We start from the raw sequence: 18,881 nt of genomic DNA, 5'->3' as shown, positions 1-18,881 counted from the left end.
CTGCTAATGCAGGAGATGTAAGAGATGTGGGTTTGATCCCGAGGTCAGGTAGATCCCCTGGAGGAGGAAATGGCAGCCCACTCCGGTATTCTTGGCTGGGAAATCCCATGGACAGAGGAGCCTGGCGGGCTGCAGTCCTGGGCTCACACAGAGTTGGAGACAGCTGAGGTGACTTAGCACACACGCACTCACGCGCTGCACAGAGTCAGGATGCAGAAAGCATTGGAGACTATAACCAAGGAAAGGTGTCACCTCCCAGCAGATTTTAGTGTCGGAGAACAAGTCTTGTCCCAATTCACAGAGCATTCCCTAGTGCCCTGTGGAACAGCAAGTCATAGGATTCAGGCGTATTTAACATAAGAACGTTCTATTCGTGATGCAGAGAAATTTCATACAGCCCTGTTTTTCTTCAGCAGTTGTATCAAAGAAGGTCCAGAAGTCAGGACTCTGAGAGAAGTGGAATTGTTGAAATCATTCTCCTAACAATCTTCATAGTAAGAAAATATTTCTACCTAAGTATATACTACATGGGATTTATAGCCACATGATATACTTGTTCTTATTCAAAAAATGGCAAATTGAAATATTCCCCCAAATACCTGCTCTTACTGTTTTCTACGGGCTTCCCTGGTGGCTCAGTGGTAAAGAATCTGCCTGCCAATGCAGCAGAAACCCACTCCGGTATTCTTGCCTGGGAAATCCCATGGACAGAGGAGCCTGGCAGGCTACAGTCCATGGGCCCCCAACGAGTCGGGCACAACTGAGCAACTAAACCACTACCATCACCACCACTGTTTTCTATAATCAATGTAACGGTAACGAAGTGAAGTTGCTCAGTCATGTCCAACTCTTTGCAGCCCCATGGACTGTAGCCTACCAGGCCCCTCATCCATGGGCTTTTCCAGGCAAGAATGCTGGAGTGGGTTGCCATTTCCTTCTCCAATAATGGTAATACCTAAAAGTATTTTTCTATATAGAGTGTATGCTTAGTCATTCTGTCATGTCCGACTCTTTCAGACCCCATGGACTGTAGGTCACCAGGCTCCTCTATCCATGGGATTTTTAAGGCAAGAACAGTATAATATATACCAGAAATTCTAAAGACTAGATTGCTGTTATTATTGCTATTACTATACATTGCTGATACACGTATCCAAAGAAAATTTGAGGTGGTTTATAAGAAATACCAAAGGTGCTGTGTGCCTAAAAATCATTTCAATGTGGATTTAAAAAGAAGCTAATTTGAATAATGAAGAATAAAGAGAACAAAGTAAGTGGAATTTTATACTGGGAAAAAATACTGAAGCAAAATGTAAATATTATTTCTGTGCATTATAGTAAATGAGGAGTAAGGGGGAAACAGTGGACAACAGGCTTCTTGTTTTCTCTTTTTGGCAAAAAAAAGAATTTAACAAGGGAGAAAATTTTCTAAATTTTTATAAATTCATAAATGTATAAAATATATACATTTCACACAGACGTTTATATACTGAATGTTTGTTCTTTTTATTTTATTCAGTGTACATAGAGATGTGTCATACATGGTGGTTTTCTGCTGACCATGAATAAATGCTAAAGTTATACAATTGTTTAACCTCCACATGTTTGTGTTTTTTGCAACTTTTCCCCTTATAGTTGATTTCTAGTCTCAGAGAGTCATGGTTGAAAAGGACGCTTGTTGTGATTTCAGTTTTCTTCAATTTCCCAAGGCCTGCTTTTTGGCCTAGCACATGTCTGTTCCAAGAATGTTCCATGTGCACTTAAAAGGGATATATTCTGCTGCTTTGGGATGAAATTTATATATAAAATCCAGTTGATCTAATACATCACTTAAGGCCAGTGTTGCTTTATTTACTTTTTGCCTAGATGATCTGTCCATTGATAAAAGTGAGACATTAAAGTCTCCTGCTACTGGGGATTCCCGGGTGACACATTGGTAAAGAATCCACCTGCAATGCAGGAGATGTAAGAGACATGGATTCAATCCCTGGGTTGGGAAGATCCCCCAGAGAAGGAAATGGCAACCCCCACCCCCCGACCCCGGCTCAGTATTCCTGCCTGGGAAATCCCATGGATAGAGGAACCTGGCAGGCTACAGTCCATGGAGTTGCAAAGTCAGACATGACTGAGCACGCATGCATCACACATCACTATTAATGTATCACTGTCAGTTTCTCCTTGTATATCTCTTAATATTTACTTTATTTAGGTGCTTCTACATTGGATGCATGTATATTTACAGTTGGTGTCTCTTCTGGTTTGATTGCTCCCTATGTCATGAATATCCTTCTTTGTCTCTTGTCACAGTCTTTGTTTAAAGGCTGTTTTGTCTGATGTGAGCATTGCTCCTCCAGCTTTCCTTTCATTTGCATTGCAGGGAATACCTTTTTCCATCCCCTTACCTACAGTCTGTGTCTGTCTTTAGATCTGAAGTGATAAGCATTTTATAAGATTTTTATCAAATTATGAGAAAATGATCAGATCTCCTATGACAGAAGGCATATATTTCCCAGGGAGCTTGAATCCCAAGATGATGCTAATATTCTATTCATTTTTCATTGCCTTTAGCCGTACCTTCAGATGATCATTTTTCTTTTTATTATACGGTGCCTGGAAATGAAGTATGGAAAAGGAACAATGAGGAAAGATCCATTTTTCAGGTTGGGAGAACATTAACATCTGAATATAATTTAAACATTTAATATGTATAGCAGTACATTTAACATCATTTGATTAGTATGGATTTACTATCCAAACTCTTGGCTAGGCCCACTGGGAAATATTATTCTGAAAAAAAAAAACAAAAGCAAAAAAAAATGAGAATTACATTGAATGCAGTGAGTACAGTTTCTAAGACATGGGTCTTGTGATTTTAGGCAAGTTGGGTATTTATCTTGTGCACTGCACACATAGTGGTTAAGCATCAAGTGTTGTTTTTCTCCTGCTTATGAGAAGTACGGGTCTCTGAGTAGAAGATGCAGTAATGAAAAATGAGTTCGTCGTGAAATGTTTGAAAAGGCAAGAGAGGCCAGTTATAGGGATCGTTTATGATGCAACGTGATGATGACCTAGATGGCGACAGACTGAAGACTAAGTCTGTATTTGAGAGGCTTTAGAGAGCTGGTCGACTGGTGAGATAAAAGGTTTTAAAGAGAAGAAATAGTCAAAGAGTATTTCATGGGACTTGGCTACTTGAGGGAGTTATTACTGTCAAGGAGAATCTTACAGGTCATTAAGTAATCATTTATATTCTTGTAAAACAAAGAAAAAGAATTAAATCATTGAAGCCATGTTCTCCTGGTAGTGGTTGTACAGTGAGAATTTCATTTTAATGTTATTTTATTTTCTCTGTAGAATCTCTCCAAGGAGAAGGGAATATCGTCCAAACCCAGAAGAACCGGAAGAAGAGGATGAAGACGTTCAAGCAGAAAGAGTGAAAACAGCGAATGCACTCACTGCTTCCAACTTGGACGAGGTAAAAACAAACGGCTGAGCCTCTGATGAAGCACTGAGATAGTCAGCTTGTCTTGTACAGTGGGCAAAGTGTTGGTTTTAGTGTGAAAACTTGGTATTGCATCTGTAATCCTTCCATTTGTAGTTCATATTCAGGTCATTACCTTTTGAAGAATTTATCCAGTCATCACTCTTAATTTTCTCTTCTTCCATTTTTTTTGGTGGATTTTAATCTTCATTCATCAAAGCAGTTCAAGAATTCTGATATTCTTTCTCAATTTTTAACAAAATCCCACATCTTGAAGAGTTTCAATTCCATTTTGCCACATATTGAAATTGTTATGTCAGTAATTCTAAATAGTATATGAAAAAAAGCAGGTGAATTTATACTGCATTAAAATTAATAAGAAGGCCAATTAATGCAAAAGGCAAGGTTAGCATAACACAAAAGAAATATGTTTGCTTAAGAATTAGTTTCATAAGAAGTTAATAAAGAAGTCCTCATTCGTAAATGTACATTTGAGAGTTTTATTTGAAACAAGAGGCTAAAGTACTATTGGCCCAAAAATCTGGTTAAATTCCTAGCCTAGGAAATGAAAGGTGAAACATGAATGCACAAAATACGCAATAAGAGGAAAATCATGCTCTCCCATGTTTTCTAGAAGCCAGTAATAATGGCAAGCTGTTTACACAAGAAATATAAACAGAAAAAGAAAAGATGCTTTTCAGCCAGAAAGACGAAAACAGCCATTCAGAATGTTTCCTTCTGTATCAACAAAGGTTTGGAAATGTTTTGTTTTTTAGGATGTTCCTTATTCTCTAGTTTTAACACTATGAAGGGAATGATTTTCCATTCTTCCAGTCTGTTCATAGATCTCAGTTAACATGTAATTATAAAAATACTTGACTTGCTGGCAGAGAGACGTTTTTATTTCAAAATCCTGTCCCAGATCAAATGTCAAAAAAAACCAGCTGATCTTGGATCCAGGTGTCCAAATTCTTCTCATGTAAATCCAGTCTTTTCACTAATGCAGATATGACAAAGGTGCTGTCTGAAAATGCTATTTTATTTCAAAACATTCCTGATCTAAGTGATTTTAGGTTAGTCGACTCTTTAAGTACAAAAAGTGATGGTGAACCTTTTTCCAGGTGAAGTGTTGGGATTGCTGGGGCACAATGGAGCTGGGAAAAGCACTTCTATTAAAATGATAACTGGAGACACAAAGCCGACCGCGGGAGTGGTACGTGGCGTGGGAGGCGGCCGGCTCACAGCCGGGGGGTGTCCTGTTCCGCGTCAGTGGCTTCTCCGTGGTGTTCTCATCAGCCAGTCCCGTGGTTTCTGTTTGACTGAGTGTCGCTGGTTCTCACGCTGTGCCGGGGTCTGCCACGCGGCAGTTCCGCTCCGTTCCGTTCCCTCTCGGTCGTGTCTGCCCCTCTGCGGCCCCGTGGGCTGCGCACGCCCGGCTTCCCTCTCCAGCAGAGGGACTCGCTTATGCACGTGTATGCGTTCTTTGTTTTTGACATTCTTTTCCATTATGGTTTATCACAGGGTGTTGTATATAGTTCCCTGTGCTCTAGTAGGGCCTCGTTGTTTATCCATCGTATATATGTGTTTATATGTATATATATAGTTTGCTTATACCAACCCCAAACTCCCAGTTCACCCCTCCCTCCCCACGTCCTCCTTGGCAACTACAAGTCTGACCTGTGTGTGAGTTTTCTAGATAAGTTTATTTGTGCCATATTTTAGATGCCACATATATGTGCTAATGTGCGATATTTGTTTTTCTCTTTCTTACTTCACTTAGTAAAATAATCTGCAGTTGCATCCGTGCTGTTACGAATGGCATTCTTTCATTCCTTTTAATGGCTGAATAGTAGCCCATCGTGTGTATGCGCCTCATCTTCTCTTTCTGCTCCTCTGTGATGGATGTTCAGGCGTCTCCCTGTCTTGGCTGTGTGAATCTCTGTCTGCCCCTCTGTGGTGAGTGTTCACGCTGTCTCCCTGTCTTGGCTGTGTGAATCTCTGTCTGCCCCTCTGTGGTGAGTGTTCACGCTGTCTCCCTGTCTTGGCTGTGTGAATCTCTGTCTGCCCCTCTGTGGTGAGTGTTCAACCTGTCTTGGCTGTCTCCTGTCGTTGGTGTTCTGTCTGTCTTGGCTGTGTGAATCTCTGTCTGCCCCTCTGTCTCTGTCTTGGCCTTCCTCTGATGGATGTTCACGCTGTCTCCCTGTCTTGGCTGTGTGAATCTCTCTGCCCCTCTGTGATGGATGTTCACGCTGTCTCCCTGTCTTGGCTGTGTGAATCTCTATCTGCCCCTCTGTGGTGAGTGTTCACGCTGTCTCCCTGTCTTGGCTGTGTGAATCTCTGTCTGCCCCTCTGTGGTGAGTGTTCACGCTGTCTCCCTGTCTTGGCTGTGTGAATCTCTGTCTGCCCCTCTGTGATGGATGTTCACGCTGTCTCCCTGTCTTGGCTGTTGTGAATCTCTGTCTGCCCCTCTGTGGTGAGTGTTCACGCTGTCTCCCTGTCTTGGCTGTGTGAATCTCTCTGCCCCTCTGTGATGGATGTTCACGCTGTCTCCCTGTCTTGGCTGTGTGAATCTCTGTCTGCCCCTCTGTGATGGATGTTCACGCTGTCTCCCTGTCTTGGCTGTGTGAATCTCTGTCTGCCCCTCTGTGGTGAGTGTTCACGCTGTCTCCCTGTCTTGGCTGTGTGAATCTCTGTCTGCCCCTCTGTGACCAGTGTTCACGCTGTCTCCCTGTCTTGGCTGTTGTGAATCTCTGTCTGCCCCTCTGTGATGGATGTTCACGCTGTCTCCCTGTCTTGGCTGTGTGAATCTCTCTGCCCCTCTGTGATGGATGTTCACGCTGTCTCCCTGTCTTGGCTGTGTGAATCTCTATCTGCCCCTCTGTGGTGAGTGTTCACGCTGTCTCCCTGTCTTGGCTGTGTGAATCTCTGTCTGCCCCTCTGTGGTGAGTGTTCACGCTGTCTCCCTGTCTTGGCTGTGTGAATCTCTGTCTGCCCCTCTGTGGTGAGTGTTCACGCTGTCTCCCTGTCTTGGCTGTGTGAATCTCTGTCTGCCCCTCTGTGATGGATGTTCACGCTGTCTCCCTGTCTTGGCTGTTGTGAATCTCTGTCTGCCCCTCTGTGACGAGTGTTCACACTGTCTCCCTGTCTTGGCTGTTGTGAATCTCTGTCTGCCCCTCTGTGATGGATGTTCACGCTGTCTCCCTGTCTTGGCTGTTGTGAATCTCTGTCTGCCCCTCTGTGACGAATGTTCAGACTGTCTCCCTGTCTTGGCTGTTGTGAATGGTGCTGCTTTGGACACAGGGGTGCGTGCATTTTTTCTTTTTTTTTGATAATGGTTTCATCTGGGTATATGCCCAGGACTAGGATTGCTGGACCACATGGTAGTTGTCTCTTAGGTTTTCTGAGGAGCCTCCACACTGTTTTCCATAGTGGCTGTACCTGCTTGCATTCCCACCAGCAGTGTAAGAAGGTTCCCTTTTCTCCACACCCTCTCCAGCATCAAATGATTAAAAAAAAAGAATACACAGATGAATTTATAAAACACCTCTTGCATGCTGAAGAAGGGCTGTAGCTGAGTGGTCGTTTTTATCTCCTTCAGAAGTAGGAGGATTGCAGAGGAAGGCAGATGTGAAGCTGACCTTTGTTGCTCGATGCAGGTGGTTTTCAGTGGCAGTGGGACAGCTCAGACGCAGCAGGCAGACGACGGCTTCGGGCGCCTGGGTTACTGTCCGCAGGACGACGCACTGTGGCCTGACCTCACGGTCCGAGAACACCTGGACTTGTACGCAGCCGTGAAAGGCCTGGCCAAAGAGGAGGCTGTTCTCAGCGTCTCCAGGTGCGGAGCGAAGCCTCCAGCATGCTGTTTGTAGCTGGAGGAAGAGAGGACATAGAACTTATTCATGAAATGTGGAAAGGAGATGATGAACCATGCCTTTAGCTTTCATGCAAATAAAATGACTGCAAATCTGAATGAGAACCAAGTCAAGACATGTATTATTTGGGACCCTGTGAAGGAGGCTTTGTGCACTCCTCTCTGCTTGGAAGTGCTGGGGTGCCCTAGACGTTCTAGGCACGGACATAATCAGAGTGCTTCCCGCAGGCTGGCAGACGCCCTGAAGCTGCAGGACCAGATGGTGCTCCCCGCCAAGGCCTTACCCGAAGGGGCGAAGAGAAAGGTAGGATGGGGCGAGGCCAGGCTCCCCCCGCGCGCCCCCAGGCTGGCACCAGGGCTCCTTGCCCCGCGCGCCCCCAGGCCAGTGCCGACGCGGCTCCTCTCCGTTGCAGCTGAGCTTCGCGCTGAGCATCCTGGGGAGCCCGGCCGTGCTGCTTCTGGACGAGCCAACCACGGGGCTGGACCCCGAGGGGCAGCTGCAGATGTGGTGAGGGGCGTCACGTTAAGTGTCAGTGTCAATCGTCTAAGTCTAGAGTGATGGCTCATTGAGGTTTTTTGTTTTCTCCACTAACCTTTGAGGCTCAGACCCTCTTTTGTTTGATTCAGTAAAACTTAATATATTGATAGCTTAGACGGTAAAGAATCTGCCTGCAATACAGGAGACCCAGGTTCGATCCCTGGGTTGGGAAGATCCCCTGGAGAAGGGAAGGGTAACCCACTCTGGTATTCTTGCCTGGAGAATCCCATGGACAGAGGAGCCTGGCGGACTGCAGTCCAGCAGGGTCACAAAGAGTCGGATGTGACTGAGTGACTACCACTCACTCACTCAGATTTCCTCAAGGAAGGAAAAAATTGACATTTTAAGAATCAAATGGACTCTCAAATGCATTCGATTGACTTTTCTTTCTCTTACTAGTCCTCCCCTGCTTCTTTCTTCCTCTATTTTATTTTTCAGTTGTTGAAAATCCTACAGTGTGGTGTTTTCCTGTTCTTCAAAACAAACACCAAGTTAGTCACACTTTTCAGACATCTGCTTTTCATTCTGTGAAGCCTGTTGATGTGATGATATAATTACCTAACACAATTTTTCCTCTTTCTCTCCAAAGATTCTTTTTTTCCCAGCATTCTCTGTTTAGGCCTCCTTGTCATTCCCATTCATGTTTTCCCAGATGACTTTCGAAGTGCAAACAGTCCCTTACTCTGTCTCTAGGCAGGCAATCCAGGCCATTGTTAAAAACACAGCGAGGAGCGCCCTGCTGACCACCCACTCCATGGCCGAGGCGGAGGCCGTGTGCGATCGTGTGGCTGTCATGGTGTCCGGGAGGCTGAGGTGGGTGCCCGGCTGATGCAGGGGCAGGAGAACCCAGGAGGTGTCTCTTTTCTTTCAGTTCTTCTTTCCCTTCCCTGGACCAGGTGTATCGGTTCCGTTCAGCATCTGAAAAGCAAGTTTGGCAAAGACTACTTACTGGAGGTGAAGGTAAAGGCGCTCACCCGGGTGGAGCCTCTGCACATGGAGATTCTCAAGCTCTTCCCCCAGGCCGCTCGGCAGGAGAGGTGAGGGCCGCCCCAGGCGCGAGGCCTCCAGCACCCACGGCCTCGTCTCGTCCAGAAGGGCGGCAAGAGGGCGCCCCGGCTGCCTGTGGGTCGCAAACAGGCTGTGGAGGGGCCGCTCGGAAGGAGGGAGGGGCCTCCCTGACCGCCCAGCGGGAGGCCGCCTGGGATGCAGGAGAGCGGGAGTGATCACTGGGTCGGGAAGATCCCCTGGGGGAGGGCATGGCAGCCCACTCCAGTGTTCTCGCCTGGGGAATCCCATGGACAGGAGTCCGGCGGGCTACAGTCCACGGGGTCATAAAGAGTCAGACACAACTTAGCGACTAAACAACAAGGAAGCATAGAAGGTTAGACAACAATTGAAAAGTTCTCAGTGAGTGTTCCATATTGAGAACAGGTGGACAGTGTGTGTGTCCGGTGTGTGTGTGTGAACTGTGGAATGACAGAGATGAGGGGGGACAGTATAAGCTTGATCATCGATTGAATGGGTTTTTTTTAAATAGCCAATGAAAATTCTGTATCAGTCTATAACATTTTACCAAAGATGAAGTTATACCGAGACCTCGGACCGACGCCCATGCTTCAGAAAGGCTGACTTTACCGTAATGGGGTTCAGGATGCCGTAATGGGGTTCAGGATGCCCCTGGGGATTCTGCAGGCAGGAGCACTGGAGTGGGCTGCCGTCTCCTGCTCCACAGGCGGTTTGGCTTTGTCTATCCCACTGACTTCTTTGGCCCCATCAGGGCTGAGTCGCAGCCCACGGGCTCTTCGCTGACTCGCGCGGGCTCTTTCTCGTGGCCCACGGACTCTAGCTTTGGCGCGTGGGTTTACTTGCTCCTCGGCATGTGGGACCTCAGTTCCCCAATCAGGGATCAAACCAGAGCCCCCCTGCATTGAATGGTGGGTTCCTAACCCCTGGACCACAGGGAACTTCCCTGACTCTATCTTAAATTAATTGATTAGAAATCATTTGATCCTCCCTATAGTTCCTTTGGGCTCCCCTGGTGGCTGAGACAGTAAAGAATCCACCTGCCAGGAAATCTGGTTTCGATCCCTGGGATGGGAAGATCCCCTGGAGAAGGGAATGGTTCCTTTAGAGTCGTATGAGGTCAGCTGTGAGTTACAAATAAAGATAAGCAAACCCATGTGAACAGCAGACTGAGCCAGAATTTCACTGAAAGGTGTACGGTTTTCTTACACACTACTACTCTTTTTAAAAACTATTACTTTTGAGCACGTGTCGTGCTGGAGGCTGGAGGCTGTGTATGGACTAGGCAGTAGATAGACAAGGTTCTTACGGTGCTTGAGTCCTTCTGAGGAAAGAGTACTAGCAAAGGAAGATGCGAATGAATGAGGGAATGACATTAAGGGTGGACTTTAAGGCTGAGCGGGTTTGGCCAGTGGAAAAATGCGGATAAGAGTCACTCTTTTGAGAAAACATCACGTGTAAATGCTCCAGTCAAGAATGAGCTCTCCGCACAGAGGATGGAGAGAAAGCTCACATCCATGATGTGTAATGAGATGTCTGTACATTTGTTCTCTACCTGTGTCCCTGTTTCTGCTCTGCAAATAGCTTCATCTGTACCGTTTTTCTAGATTCCACATACAGGCATTAATGTAAGATGTTTACTTTTCTCTTCAAGGGGGAAGGGGCTGTGGGTGAATCAGGGAGATTGGGATTGACGTGTACATTACTGATAGTGTGTGTAAAATAGACAATTAATGAGAACCTACTGAAGGGGAGCTCAGTGCTCCGTGGTGATCTAATGGGAAAGAAGTCCAAACAAGCGGGGCTAGTGTGTTTATCTATATGTGGCTGACCCATCTTGCGGTATAGTCGAAAGTAACACAGCCTTGTAAAGCAACTATGCTCCAATAAAAATTAATGTAAAAACCCCAAAGCAAAGACATAATAAATAATAAAAAGGAGAAAGTTATTAAGTTTGTGTGAATTTTATTTAATTCTTTTGAGAAGTCTAAACAAGAAGGACCAAACAATGTTCATTGAATTGTGCAACATGAGGTCCTGGATGGTGAACATATTTGGGAAGGTTAGAGGTCAAGGAAGAATTTTTTAAAGGGAGACAGCTCTACAGTAAGTTTTAATTCTTGTACAAAAGATTGAAAAGAAGAAAATTTGATTAAAAGGTTCCAGGGAGCATAGAAAGATTGGCTTTTGAGAGAAAGAAATAAAATACAAAAGAAAGACACCACAGCCTGAGTATGAAAGCTTATCAGAGCGATTTTTCAGAATTTATCTTGAACAATAAATTAGGGGAAAGCAGATTTTTCTTGTAAATAGATTTTTATGACTAAAGATAATTTTTTGGCCCAGGTTCATGCTTTATCAAGTTGAACTGTTTGCTTTTTATTTAAAGGAAACTTTTAAAAAATGCTTTGGTTATTTTTGCTGTCAAGTCCTTCCCAATATTGTAATGTTGAAGGATTAGTAACTCTCACCCTTTCCTCCTCCCAGATATTCGTTCGTGATGGCATATAAATTACCCATAGAGGATGTTCACCCTCTGTCTCAGACCTTTTCCAAATTAGAGGCAGGTGAGTTTAGACTGTTCAGACTTAATGTACTGTAAATATTTTCATGTGGAATGCATATCAGATAACTTCAAGTACAATCCGTCAAACCTTGGAAAATTTCCACTTGAATAAAAATCTTAAAGGGAATGCATGGGCGACCCTAGACTTGGCTTCACACCACCCGATTCCCCCTGTCCTCCCAAGGAAATAAGTCAGAACACTGTGTCCTGGTTCCCTTGCATACCAGTGGAGCATAATTATCATTGTGACATCCCAAAGAACACCAAGGTGAGCTGCTGGCAGCTCCAAGTTTGTCAAAGTCAGAGGCACAGGGAGCAGAAACGTGGAGCCACGGGTCCAACCCAACTGTCCAGACGCTCCCACTCCATTGATCCGTGTGTCTATGTCAGTGCTGGGACGACTGAAAAACACCGGGATGAGATGCGTCACGGTCGGAGAGGCGGTTCTGAACTGGTTTCAGAGATGCTGACCACAGCTCATACTGGGTGTTTATGGTACCTTGACGTGTAAGAAGCGTGGCGTTTACTGAACAGGGACCAGCAGGGAATTTACTCCATGGATCTGTAAATACAGACTGAAGGAACAGAGGATGAGATGGTTAGATGGCATCACAGACTCACTGAGCCAATGGGAGACAGTGAAGGGCACGGAAGCCTGGCGTGCTGCAGTCCACGGGGTTGCAAAGAGTTGGACACAACTTAACCGCTAAACAGCAACAACAAAGCAGTGCTCAGCAGTTGATTTGGAGACCGAAGCATACAGGTACAGAGACTCAGAAGGCTGAATACTGAAGTAGGACACAGTTCGGTTCAGTTCAGTCGTTCAGTCGTGTTTGACTCTTTGCAACCCCATGATTCACAGCACGCCAGGCCTCCCTGTCCATCACCAACTCCCGGAGTTTACCCAAACTCATGCCCATCGAGCTGGTGATGCCATCCAACCATCTCATCCTCTGTCGTCCCTTCTCCTCCTGCCCCCAATCTTTCCCAGCATCGGGTCTTTTCCAGTGAGTCAACTCTTCGCATGAGGTGGCCAAAGTATTGGAGTTTCAGCTTCAGCATCAGTCCTTCCAATGAACACCCAGGACTGATCTCCTTTAGGATGGACTGGTTGGATCTCCTTGCAGTCCAAGGGACTCTCAAGAGTCTTCTCCAACACCACAGTTCAAAAGCGTCAATTTTTTGGCGCTCAGCTTTCTTCACAGTCCAACTCTTACAGCCATACATGACCACTGGAAAAACTATAGCCTTGACTAGACGAACCTTTGTTGGCAAAGTAATGTCTCTGCTTTTTAATATGCTGTCTAGGTTGGTCATAACTTTCCTTCCAAGGAGTAAGCGTCTTTTAATTTCATGGCTGCAATCACCATCTACAGTGATTTTGGAGCCCCAAAAATGAAGTCAGCCACTGTTTCCACTGTTTCCCCTTCTATTTCCCATGAGGTGATGGGACCAGGTGCCATGATCTTAGTTTTCTGAATGTTGAGTTTTAAGCCAACTTTTTCACCCTCCTCTTCCACTTTCATCAAGAGGCTTTTTAGTTCCTCTTCACTTTCTGCCATAAGGGTGGTGTCATCTGCATATCTGAGGTTATTGATATTTCTCCCGGCAATCTTGATTCCAGCTTGTGCTTCTTCCAGTCCAGTGTTTCTCATGATGTACTCTGCATAGAAGTTAAATAAGCAAGGTGACAATATACAGCCTTGACGTACTCCTTTTCTTATCGGGAACCAGATTCCAGAAGTAGGTTCTGGAAGTAGGACACAAGGTTCTCTTTAATGAGAAGGAGGTTTACAGGTCATTTATACATGAATGCATTGCTCTTTTGATTAGCCATATCAGCACTCTTTAATGTATCCTTCAAGAAAATTCAATTTACTTGGCCCATATCTTAAAATATCTCCTGGATTCGAAGTTGCTGTTAATGTTGCCAGCTTTGAAAATACTTCTGATGACAGATGTGCAAGCCACTAATGTCAGCCCCTTTACACGCAGTGAAACAGACCTTCGACCTGGAAGAATACAGCCTTTCCCAGGCCACCTTGGAGCAGGTGAGGTTTTCAACCTGCAAGCATCAACCCAGGGAATCTTTGTGTGAGTCTCTGGGTACACCTACCTTTCAGAAACTCCCTGACATGTTCATTCCCTTCTTTATTTTTCCGACTTAGGTATTCTTAGAACTCTCCAAAGAGCAGGAGCTGGGGAATTTGGATGATGACATTGATACGACAGTCAGATGGAAACTTCTGCCACAGGAAGAGTCTTAAGACCCTGAACCTCCTCATGTCTGATGTTAGCTATCACTGCATCCTTAGTTTCCATAATTGTAGAAGAAGCTTTCATATTACTGAAGTTAACAGAACATTCAGTAGTTTAAACATTCGATAATGGTTACGTTTTTTAGATTTTTTTTTTTTTTTTGATGTGGACCATTTTTAAAGATTTTATTGAATTTGTTACAGTATTGCTTCTGTTTTATGTTTGGGTTTTTTTTGGCCATATATCATGTGGCATATCCGCTCCCCGACCAGGGATGGAACCCACACCCCTCTAGTGGAAGGAGAAGTCTTAACCACTGGATCTCCAGGGAAAGCCCATGATTAAGATTTTATATGGTTTTTTAAATTTTAGAATGGAGAGAAGAGACAAAGATAAAGAAATGTAGCAGACAGCATTAATGCAATCAGACGTTATATTAATCACTGGTTAGGCCTATTTTGTGTTTAACTCAGAAATCACCTGATGTTAGACAAGTGCTGTGTTGTTCAGTAAGGCTGGCTGCTCAGCGCGTGTCACAAATAAAACCTTGCAGGCTTTTTAACCCTGGAATTTAAGTGTGTCATCTTTCTAAAGCGTTATTTACTCAAGTACCAACCTAATGTGACAGACTGTCAGAAGATCTAAAAAGTTGATGGGTGACAGTATAACTTTTAGATTTAATCACATAGTGTGATTATAAAGTAAATGCTAGCTTCAGGGTTATGGAAACCATGTGAGTGGAGATAACAGGGACCTGTGGTAAAACCACAGTAAGTATTTTGGCTGACCTACATTCAGTGTGCTTTTCAGGAGTACTTTTTCGAAGTTGGTATGAGTGAGCCTAGTAATTCTTTATATTTCTCACTTACCATTTCCGGGACGTCTCCCATGTCATTATAACCCTTCTGTGTTCTGTAGCAGCTTCATGGCATTCCTCTGATGTTCTACCACGTTAGCCTTTTTACTGTTGCCTGACAGTCTGGTCCCATGCACATTTATAAATAAAGCTGTGATGAGCTGCTTTGAAATCTTGTTTGATATGGTCTTAAGAGTACGTAGCTCAGATATCAACTCTTAGCTCTCTGCTCTATGAGACTTTGCCGACTGTTCTCTGACCCGTAGAAAAAGTCAGTGTCCATCCTCGGCCTCTGAGTCAAGGAAGCAGCAGGAACGTTTCGTCTCAGGCTCTTTGTTGACTCTGACTTTGCTCATCTGCTGACGTCTCTTATCTGCTCTGTGATCAGCTCCTTTGTCTCCAGCTTGGCGCAGACTGAGAGGTAAAGATTTGTCCCCTTACCTAGACTGTTCCAAATGGCTCTTTCCACCTCTACTGGTGGGGCGGGGGGTTGTTTCGTGGCTGTGATGGATCATCACCATCAAAACAAGGGGCTCAGTGAAGAGCAGCCGCTTCCTCCTGACCCAGGAGAATGCTTGAAGTGTGCATAAAAACGTGACACATTATTTCAAGCCAGATATTATTTCATATACATTACAGTTAGTCCCCTGGACATGAACGAGTTCCATTCCAAGACCATGTTCGTACGTCTGATTCGTTCAAAAGTCCGACAAAGGTAGCCTAGGCACCCAGCCCACACAATCATCTATACAGCCCTGCACTGCTGCAGGGTTATAATACTTTTCACACAAATAATACCTTAAAAACGAACCTAAAGTAAAGCACCTTTAATCTTACAGAACAGGACGCTGAAAAGTGCCGTAGTACGGTCGGCCGCCGTCGGGGAGCGGGGAGCGGGCGGGAAGAGTCACGAGCTGGGGACAGAGGTGGGGACGGCGGCGTGAAGGGGCGCCGGCAGCAGGAGGCAGGGCGAGCTGCAGGCTCGCGCAGGCCTGAGGTTGGTGGCTCCGCGTCTAGTTCCTTTAAGGAGGGCCTCGGTGAGAGGCAGCACCTGCCACTTTCCACAAGCGGCCTCACTCCAGTCGGACAGGAAACGGTCAGACGGCGGCAGGCTCTGCGATTTCCTCGGACGCGGCTGTTTGCCAGCGCACACCGTCAGCTGTCAGAGAAAGTCTCCTCCCCTAGCAGATTTCTTTAGCTGCTTTGAGCAGGGCGCCCTGGACTTTCCCTTTGTAAATTTCCTGCTGCTGTAAATGGAGACCATGCAACTCTGCTGGGCTTCATTCCTTTCACCCTTAAAATGATGGCTTTCTGGCTGGTGCCCATGGCCACAGAGAAGGCATGGTACGACCACCGAGAAAGCACCGTTTGGGAATAATAGGTAGAATTTCTCCGTGTTTTCAGCATGATGTCTTAGCTAATTGCAAAATCCCCACATCCATGGGGATTTCGTATTTCACAAATCTCTATAACTGGTAGCATTTCCTGGGTTCCTGGGCTTTCTCCAGTGACAAGAACTAGACTCCACTTGCTGACTCAGGTAAGGAGGGGCTTGTTGTAATCCCAGGCATAGCCCAGAATAGCAGCAGGCCTCTGAGAGCCGGCGTGAAGTTCTTCCTGGAGGCAGATGCCCCCGTGTGTCCCTGACCTGGAGCGTGTGCGGCCTCAGTGGCGCCCCCAAGCGCTGCTGTGCGTCATGACAGGCCGACCTCCTCCTCCTGGGACCTGGCTCAGGGCGTCTGGGCCCAGCTGTCTCCTTCCGCTTCAAGCCCTGCTCACTTCCAAGTCTTGCCCAACACCGCGGCCGCCTCCGTCCCTCCTGCCTCCTCTCCTCTCTCCGTGGTCCTTGGCTTCCTCCGCTTCCCAGTTCACGTTCCGGAGAGCTGAAGCTTGAGATTGGCTTTGCTTCTGCTTGCACTATCTTTATAACCAACAGCACACAGGCTAAATGCGAGCTCTTGGATCCACCATACAGATGATGGTCAGCCCTCTGTTGAGAACAACCCTGGGGCCTTCCCTGGCAGTCCAGTGGCTGAGACTCCGTTCTCCCAACACAGGGGGCTCAGATTCCATCCCTGATCAGGGAACTAAGAGTTTGCACGCCGCCACAAAGATCAAAGATTCTGAGTACCGCAACTAAGAGCCGGAGCAGCCAAATAAATGAATAAATAGATCTTTTTTAAAAAAGAAGTGCCCTGGCCTCGTCCCTCCAGAGGGCAGTTCCCCCTGAAGCAGCTGTGAAGCTCTGCGTTCATTGTGTTCAATGAAACCCATCGGAGTTTGACTCCTGCATAGAGTGTGTCCTTCCACACAGCCCTCCCTCCCGTTGCAGATGCATGAAATTTCAGGTAAAATAAGACAAAACTACTTCAATGCCTTAAGTTCCATAAGCTTCAGCCTGAGTCGCAGGGGCCCAGCATCATACTGAACCCAGATATCAACCCCTAAGAGTGCAAATGGGATGTGTGTGCCCACCTGAGGTGCGGTGGTTTATTGTGGGTGAGAAGCAAGGATTTAGGACAACGATTCTGCATGAAGCTGGCTCCTGTGGAAGGCCGCTCAGGCTGGGGCAGGAGACACCCACTTCCTGGGAAGCTGGTCCAGACACTGGCTTGGAAAAAAGTCTGAGCTGTGCTTTAGTGGCAGGACAAGAATTCTATCCATGTGGTCCAGGAATCCCAACTGAAAAAGTCAACCCGTGTCATCAGAAACACGAGATAGCACGTGTTGGCGAGGGTGTGGAGAGACAGGAACACCTGTGTGCTGTGGTGGGGTGGCAGCGGGTGCAGCTGCTGTGAAAAACAGGATGGGGTGTCCTTGAAAAGCTAGAAATGGAACAATCGTGTGATCCGGCAAGCCCCCCAGAGGTTATATATCCAAAGGAACTGAAAACAGGATATTGAAGAGGTATCTGCCCTTCCCCATTCACTGCAGCGTCATTCACAAGAGCAATGATGAGGCAACCACCTGAGTGTCCTTTGGCAGATAAAGAAGGTCTCACACACACACACACACACACACACACACACACACACAGGAACACTACTCAACCACAAGAAAGCGGGATATCCTGCCATGGGTGACAGCGTGGAAGGACCTTGAGGGCATCATCCTGTGAACTTAGAGAAAGACAAAATTGTATGATCTCACTGAAGTGTGGAGTCTAGGGAAGCCAAACTCAGAAGCCGTAGAGCCGTGGTCTCCGGGGTGGAGGGTGGGAGAAATGTGGAGACACTGGTCAAAGGATGTAAACTTCAAGTGATAAATGAATACTCCTGGGGATCTAATATGCATGAGGATGAACTTCGTTAACAATATTACATTCTTGACAGTTGCTAAGAGGGTAAATCCTAAACAGTCTCACCACAGAAAAGAAATGGTAATTATGTGATGTCTTGGCAATTGCATGACGTTGTGTTCCCTAACACACGTCATCATTTTGCGATATAGGAGTGTATCAGATCAACACTTTGTGTATCTTAAAAACTTACACAATGCTTTATGTCGGTTATATCTCAATAAACCTGGTGGAAGTCAGTCTAAAAGGGGCCAGTGGAACAGCTGGGAAGAACAGGAGATCAGACAGACAACAAGGTCAGGCACACAACAAGGTCTGTGCAAAATGTGGCTTGTTCCCAAAGCGGCAGGAGAGCCGACCGACACAGAGGCCACCCTGGAAAGCATCAGAGGCAGCAGAGAGATGGCAGGCTGGCCGGAGGCAGAGCTCACGGGCGTCGCCAACACCCAGATGTTCGTAACACATGGCGTTAGAAGCAGAGCAGATGCTGATGGGTTGAGTACAGAAGCCAGTGCCTTGGATGACGCACGGGATAGCTCTGGATGGGACTGAAAATGCTCACGGTCTCCACGGAGTGCTGAGCTGAGCTCTGGGTGCTGTGAAGGCTCCCGCGGCTGCTTCACGCGCGGCGGTGCTCACACGTCTGGGGGCGAGGGTGGGAGGGAGCCCCACGAGGGAGGGGGTGCGCGCATTCACATCGCTCACTCACGTCTCTCTACCGCAGTAACTAACACGACGTCGTAAAGCAGCTCTACGCCAGCAAAGAGAGAAAACTGACGGCTGCAGACAAAATGAATGGACACTTCTTGCCCAGAAATTCTCAATGTCGCAGTCCATCCGGTTTTTAAAAATTGTTGTAAAATATATGTATAAGATTTGCTTGAAATAAACTAGACACAGGTATTGTATGAATAGGAACATTTATAGAAAATATCTAGAATAGGCAAATTCACAGAAGTAGAAAGAATAATAAAGGTTCCATGGGCTAG

The 18,881-nt window shown here is 46.1% G+C and overlaps 1 protein-coding gene across 2 annotated transcripts in view; it reads left to right on the top strand.

Annotated features, from left to right (window-relative positions):
• The window catches only part of ABCA10 (ATP binding cassette subfamily A member 10), a 57,061-nt gene extending 42,295 nt beyond the window's left edge, over nt 1-14,766 (top strand). Inside the window, exons 27-39 of one of the 2 annotated variants that reach the window (XM_043448498.1) lie at nt 417-494; nt 2,569-2,660; nt 3,355-3,475; nt 4,116-4,233; nt 4,603-4,694; nt 7,138-7,316; nt 7,581-7,656; nt 7,766-7,860; nt 8,584-8,703; nt 8,787-8,927; nt 11,401-11,480; nt 13,475-13,530; nt 13,648-14,766. In XM_043448498.1, the coding sequence (XP_043304433.1) occupies nt 417-494; nt 2,569-2,660; nt 3,355-3,475; nt 4,116-4,233; nt 4,603-4,694; nt 7,138-7,316; nt 7,581-7,656; nt 7,766-7,860; nt 8,584-8,703; nt 8,787-8,927; nt 11,401-11,480; nt 13,475-13,530; nt 13,648-13,746 (1,347 nt within the window). In that variant the 3' untranslated portion in view covers nt 13,747-14,766. Of the gene's footprint in view, nt 1-413; nt 495-2,568; nt 2,661-3,354; nt 3,476-4,115; nt 4,234-4,602; nt 4,695-7,137; nt 7,317-7,580; nt 7,657-7,765; nt 7,861-8,583; nt 8,704-8,786; nt 8,928-11,400; nt 11,481-13,474; nt 13,531-13,647 lie in introns of both variants that reach the window. The other variant, XM_043448425.1, reaches the window with a different exon arrangement.
• The last annotated feature ends 4,115 nt before the right edge of the window (nt 14,767-18,881 follow it).

The sequence above is a fragment of the Cervus canadensis genome, chromosome 1, assembly GCF_019320065.1.
Source record: "Cervus canadensis isolate Bull #8, Minnesota chromosome 1, ASM1932006v1, whole genome shotgun sequence".
NCBI lineage: Eukaryota > Metazoa > Chordata > Mammalia > Artiodactyla > Cervidae > Cervus > Cervus canadensis.
Note: the sequence above shows the minus strand (reverse complement) of the source record. Positions and strands in the feature narration are given on the sequence as shown.